We start from the raw sequence: 6469 nt of genomic DNA, 5'->3' as shown, positions 1-6469 counted from the left end.
CACCACCCATATGGAATTTGGTGACATTTGACTCAGGATCCACACTATCATTTGTTCAGTGCGAACCATGCACGGTGAGCTGCCACGAGCAAAAACCCGGTGCAGGTAAAATATTCGACCCTACCAAATCGACGACACTGGGACGTGTTGGGTGCTCGACTGAGAGTTGCCTTGCAGTCCAAAATAGCCTGGCAGTGAATGTACAGATGAAGGCATGCATGGAAAAAGAGGATAGCTGCCTGTATGCCATGAGTTAGAGCATCTCCACCGGCGGGTTCCAAATGATCGCCGGTAGGGACGTCGGCACTGCTGTATGGGGGCGCTGGCAGTGCATCCTCCATTTGGGGACGCTGTTCCCACACCGACGCCTTCCAAACGGCGACCCTCAATTTTTTTCTTCTTTTTACAATATTTTAAAACAACATATCAATCACATTTTATTCATACAATCAAACAAATAGTACTTAAATTATTTATACAATCAATCAAATAAATAGTACTTAAATTATTCGTACAATCCAACAAACAAATAGTACTTAAATTATTCGTACAACCCAACAAATAAATAGTACTTAAATTATTCGTCCAGGCAAACAAATAGAAATAAAATCATGCATTGTTGGCTGCTCCTCTCCTCGCCCACAAATGCGCAGCTAGATCCGCCTTCAACTGTGCATGGACACCTGCATCTCGAGTTTCATTGTGCATATGAAGAAAAAGCAGCAAATTATTGGGGCACATGCTCTACCTCAGCTAGTGGCCATTGATAATCAAATGGATGATCATCCTGCACAAGTGCATCGCGCTCGCTCTCAATGATCATGTTGTGGATGTTCACACAGGCGCTCATCACCTCCCACATCTGTGCCTCAGACCAAATGAGAGCAGGGTACCTGACAATGGCGAAACGCTACTGAAGCACCCCAAAAGCTCGCTCAACATCCTTGCGTGCTGCTTCCTGGCATGTTGCAAAATAGACTTCCATCTCGTTTGATGGAGAGGAAATTGTCTTCACAAATGTAGCATACGTCGGGTAGATACCATCAGCTAGATAGTACCACTTGTTGTATGTGTGATCGTTTACCTTAAAGTTCACGGCAGGAGCTTGTCCCTCAGCTAGCCTGGCAAACACCGAAGACCGCTGCAGCATGTTGATATCATTGTTTGTTCCTGCCATGCCAAAAAATGCATGCCAAATCCAAAACTCATGGTCTGCCACCGCCTCAAGAATGACACTGCACTCACCAGTATGGCTCTTGTAGATCACCTGCCAAGCAAAAGGGCAATTCTTCCAGCCCCAATTCATACAGTCGATGCTTCCGAGCATCCCAGGAAACCCTCTTGCTGCATTCTTCTGCAAGATCCGAGATGTATCATCTACTCTTGGTGCTCTCAAATAGTCTTTACCAAACACCGCTATGACGGCTCGGCAGAACCTGTAGAGAGTCTCTGTACATGTCGACTCTGCCATCCGTAGATAGTCATTGGCTGTATCTGCAGGAGCTCTGTATGCAAGACAACGCATTGCAACAGTGCACTTCTGAATTGAGGTGAAGTCCCACAGTCCTGTGCAATCTTTCGTGGCCATGAAGTACGTGTCGTACTCCCTGACACCGTGGACAATCTTCAAGAACATGTCCTTGTTCATCCTAAACCGGCGCCGAAATTCCTTCGGTGAATGAGTCGCGTCGTCTTTGAAGTAGTCGGCGTCAAGCAGCATTGCGCCGGCTTCATGATGTCGGTTGATGTTCCTCCTCTTGCCTGGCTTTGAGCCGTCCCGCCGAGGCACGACGAAGAAAGGCTGGCGAACGCGCAGCATGTTCGTCAGAATCAGCTGCTGCTGTTGCCGCCGAACAGCCTGAGCGTTCTGCTCCTCTGTGAACAGCTGCACCATCATCTCGTCGTCGCTGTCCATCGCGGCAATCGGACGAACACCTTGCGGGCGGGGCGATACTATCGCGGTGGTTGCGAGCTCTGTTCCGGGCGAAACAGTGGCTGCCGGTCGAGGGGGTGGCGGCCGTGTCGATGGATGACGGTTCCTAGACAGCCGGCGGTGTCTATTGCAAGCAGGGTGGGCGCGGCGGCGATGGTGACGGTGGCAATCTAGAGGGGCAGGAGTCGGCTCGGGCGTGTGTATGAGGTGGGAAAACAGTGTCTGGCTGTCTGCCGCAGCCCACATTCGTTTTCAGACGTGCCACGAGGTGCCGGCTCGCCCGATTCGCGCCCTTGACGAAGGGGCCGGCACGGGATTGCCGGCGATTGTATTAGGCTCCAAAATTGGCCGGCACCGTTTGAGGCGCACCGATGCGAGCCCATTTTTCCTGCCGGCCCCAAAAATGCTATCGTGACCGCTATGGGGGCGCCGATGGAGATGCTCTTAGCGGGGCAGGGTCTACATACTCTGTCGGAAAATTGGTGACAGACACACTAACTCTTGGACCCAACGACGTGTCTGTTCTCAGTGGCTTCATCTTTGGCTGCAGTTTGGACACAGAATACCACAATTCTGACGCCGGCATTAGACTAGTCATATAGTGGGAAGTAACATAGAGTAGTAACATGTGTATGTTACTACTCTATGTTACTACCTTCATAATGGTTAGTAACATCAAAGTAGTATCATAGATGTCTTCATTAATTAGCTTATAGACTCATTGTATCTTGGAAAGTGTGATGTTACAGTAACTAGCTATGTTACTCCATCCTCATCTCTTCTAACTCACTGCCACATAAGCAAATTTGCTGAGTTGGACACTTAGTTACTAGTGAAGTTACTCCCACTATGAGTACTCTTATGGGGTTCGGCGCCGTGTGGTTTTCCTTCTTCATGCAAGTCTCACGCCTTGTAGGGTACACGGCATTCAGCTACTGTTTCCCCAGTGACACGAATAAGCCAGGATATTTGTCCATTGAAAACTATAGCCGCGTCAGTTCTTCCTACTCGTAGGGCCGGCCAATAGGGCGCTCGCCCCGGGCCTCCAGGAGCTAGGGGCCCGAGCTCAAGATTTATTTGCATATTTAATATACTTATATATATACTCTTTGGTTTGTATAGTTTAAAATAATTCTAGAAAATAAAGATGTTTTATGACGTAGCATATCGCTCCTCTACTCTGATTCCTAATACCAAAAATATCAACAAGTACTCTTTAGGCCATACGGCTTATAATAATTCTAGAAAATACAAAAGATCCAATCATACCTCTACTCTGACTCCTTTTACAAAAACAATTTAATACTTCTAAATAATTTTTCCCAGTAACATGATTTCTCTCTAGCCCTTTCCAAATATGAACCACAACACCGACTCTCATAAATTTTCTCCGATTAATTTTAGAGATATATATATGTATATACACGTGTACACATGAAGCTATGGTAAAAATAAGAATAATGATATATAATTTGCTCGATCAATAGAAATAAATAGTTTCAATATCTTCACCGAGATTACAAAGACCACGGATCTTTCAAATGTAAATATTATTTAGTTTGCTATTCCATTATCCGAATATTTCTCTTCTGGAATACTAATAATATTTTTAAAAATTATGAGTAACCAAATGGCGGAACATGACGGAGATTGTTAGGGGTGCCAAGAACACCAATCGTACTTAAACTGTGAATAAAATGTAAAAAAGTAGCATAAATATATATCTTTAAGGAATTCTCCATTGTAGGGGGCCATGGCCCCCTGCCCTAAAAAGCTCCGACACTGTAAAGAAGGGGCCTTTGGTGCCGTGTTGCTCTAGGGTCCCCGAAATCTATGGACCGACCCTGCCTACGCGACACCATTGTCTGTAGCTGTGAGCCCGCCGGTATACTCTTTGACGTTGGATGGCGTCAGTGTCAACGGAACCAAGGTGGTGGAAACATCCTCTGAGATTATAGTCGACACGGGGACAACAAAATCATACTTGTTGTCGGACACATTTGATATGCTTGATGTGGCGGTCACTCCAGCGGTAGAGTCTCTTGGCTACCAGCGGGACCGAGTAACTACTCGGGCCGATACTGCCATTTGCTTTGACGATAAATGGCATACAACTTTCAAAGGCCCCCTTCTTTTGGGCTTATGCTTATGAAGAAGCAAGCTTATGGAAATCGGTGGAAATAAGCTGCGGTGGGGAGAAACTCCTAGAAACTGTCAGCCCCCTTTTTTGGGTTTATGGGGTTTTGTCTCATGAGGTGTGTGATGTCTATATTGCCCTTGATAAGTTAAGTGACATGGATAGGTGCAGCTACCATGTGTATACCACACAATAATATCAAATGAGATAGAAACAAGTCAATAAATTACAATATTGTTTGGTACATGCCAAAATAAAAACATGATGTCAATGTATTGTTCAGTATATGCAAAATAAATTGGTATAGTGCAGGCTGTCTTCAGTTACAAGCTCGGACAGAACCTTATGCTTGCTTTTGGCTACCAGCTGGGGCCATTGCTGTCTCATGATGCCCACGCTTCACATTTCTTGGCGTCGAAAAGAGTTCAAACAGGTGGAGGCCATTATAATAGCCTGATCAATTTGTCTTGTCCATGATTGATTAGTTAAAGGCCTGATGGTGGATGGATGGCCTTGAAGTACCGGGCCTTGATGACAAACTCCATTTTTAGTGTCTCCTCTAGCGGCGAGAACAACGATGAGAACGTACCTGCACGAGATTGCGCTACTGGTTTCATAACCCATTACGAGAGCAGCTGGGAGTTGCCATGAGAAACAATGCGTGCGGGAGGCGGGCGAGCTCCTGCTGGTAGGAGATCTTCTGCGGGAGGAAGGACGGCCGGAGCGCAAGCTCCGCGTCGAACACGGGGGCGGCGACAGGTCGAGCGGCAGGAGGTGCGGCGCCTCATCGGTTGTCGGACTGGTGGCGAGGAATCGAGGCGGCGAGGCAGTAGGAGGTGGGGAACGGGTGAGTATGGCCTAGAGGTGCAGCGGCGGCGACCAGAAACTCCAACGGCGGCGCTGGACGGGAAGATTTGGTGACGGCGGTAGCTAACCCTAGGTGGCGGCGGCTCATTTCTATGTCGTGCGAGAAAAAAGAACGAAGCGAGGGGGAGTATGAGTGGTCGGGCCAAACAGGGAGGAAAACGTTTCGTCCTTTGGAGGGCACTTCTGTTGTAATTTTATCGAACAGTAGGGGTATCAGTTGGTATTTGTTCGGGGTTACCGTTGAGAAGTTTGGGAAGCTGCTCTCCGGACGGTTCTCCGGACCGCCAAAATTGCACTATGATGCCAAAATTGCGGTAGGGAAAAGTCTTTTAGGCTTCTTCAATTGATACCTATAAGAGCATCTCTAACAAGAGCCCCTATTTGTCGGAACCGAAAAAAGCGAGTTCAGTTTCCCGAAAAACAATTTGGTTGCGGATTTAGCGATGTCGCAGAACAGAAACCGAAAACGTGAACCGAACTCGATGAAATCAAACGTCGCGGGAAATCAAATTTTGCGATCGCACTCGGTTTCATTGGATGAAGCTAAATTCGTTCATAATATGTACAATACTAGGCAAAATACATGCATATTGCACGTACATTACGAACTAGGGACCTAAATTAAACTAGAATTAGTCCCCGGAGTGACTATACTGTCACCGGGGTGCTAATGTAGCCGGTGGAGGGTTTTTGCTCGCCGGGTCTTCCTAGGTGACGACAACCGCCGCCACTTCGACGACCGCCGCCTCGGAGGTGCTCCCGCACGCTAGAGGCGTTCCGGCGGCGGCGTCGTCGTCGTCGCCGTGCGGGGGCAGTGCCGGCTGACATAGGCATCCCCAATGGGCCTGCCAAAGATAGTACCCGGGGTTTACTGAAGGCCCACGACTCGAAGAATAAGAAGAATCGGAAGCCCAAGTTGTTATTAAGGAAAGCTAGAGTTGTATTAGGAGATGATGTTTGTAATTTTGCGGGATGAGTTGGAAACCCTCCCGGACTCTGTAACTTGTACAATACGAATCCCTCGGCTCCACCTCCTATATAAGGGGGAGTCGAGGGACAAAGAAAGCAACGAATTTACTGTCAACACAACCCTAGTTTTATATTCGTCGATTACTTTTCGGCTGAAACCTTCGAGATCTACTTGCCCTCTACATCTAACTAAACCCTAGTCTACAATCCGTAGGCATTGACAAGTTAATACCTTGTCAATTGGCGCCGTCTGTGGGATTTAGAGGCGACAAGGAGCTGATCTCGATGGCACGTTCAAGATCGTCGACTTCATCGGTGGCAAGCAACATCATGGATAGAGGAAAACAGATCGAAACTGGTCTAGTTGATTTTATACCTCACCCGCCCTCCCGTTTGGATGCATATGCGTATCTGGAGGAGCCCATGAAGATGACGTTTGGAAAGTTCCACTTCCGCGTCGAGAAAGAAGGAGCGTATCGTCTCGAAGTTCCGATCTCGTCGGGATTATCAGCGGTTGATCCTAACTTCTCAAACTCAGTATCATCCATCGAGTCAAGCGACGA

General features: G+C 47.5%; 1 protein-coding gene across 1 annotated transcript; it reads right to left on the bottom strand.

The window, feature by feature from the left end:
* Window positions 1-727: 727 nt before the first annotated feature.
* LOC127346926 (uncharacterized) lies at window positions 728-1894 on the bottom strand. Its single transcript, XM_051373167.1, has 3 exons — window positions 1246-1894; window positions 1085-1170; window positions 728-862 (listed from the first exon to the last, which is right to left on the bottom strand). Exons 1-3 carry the CDS (start codon window positions 1892-1894, stop codon window positions 728-730), a joined length of 870 nt encoding a protein of 289 aa, XP_051229127.1.
* Window positions 1895-6469: the final 4575 nt, after the last annotated feature.

This window comes from Lolium perenne, chromosome 4 (assembly GCF_019359855.2).
Source record: "Lolium perenne isolate Kyuss_39 chromosome 4, Kyuss_2.0, whole genome shotgun sequence".
NCBI lineage: Eukaryota > Viridiplantae > Streptophyta > Magnoliopsida > Poales > Poaceae > Lolium > Lolium perenne.
The sequence above is the reverse complement of the archived record's forward strand: the minus strand, read 5'-3'. Positions and strand labels throughout refer to the sequence as shown.

Excerpts from the sequence above, each read along its gene's own strand:
- LOC127346926 (XM_051373167.1), bottom strand. The coding sequence starts at position 1,894 with ATGGTGCAGCTGTTCACAGAGGAGCAGAACGCTCAGGCTGTTCGGCGG. Across the intron at positions 1,171-1,245 it reads GATCTACAAGAGCCATACTG|GAACAAACAATGATATCAAC; the intron begins GTGAGTGCAGTG and ends TTGGCATGGCAG. Across the intron at positions 863-1,084 it reads CTCCTGCCGTGAACTTTAAG|ATGTGGGAGGTGATGAGCGC; the intron begins GTAAACGATCAC and ends TCTGAGGCACAG.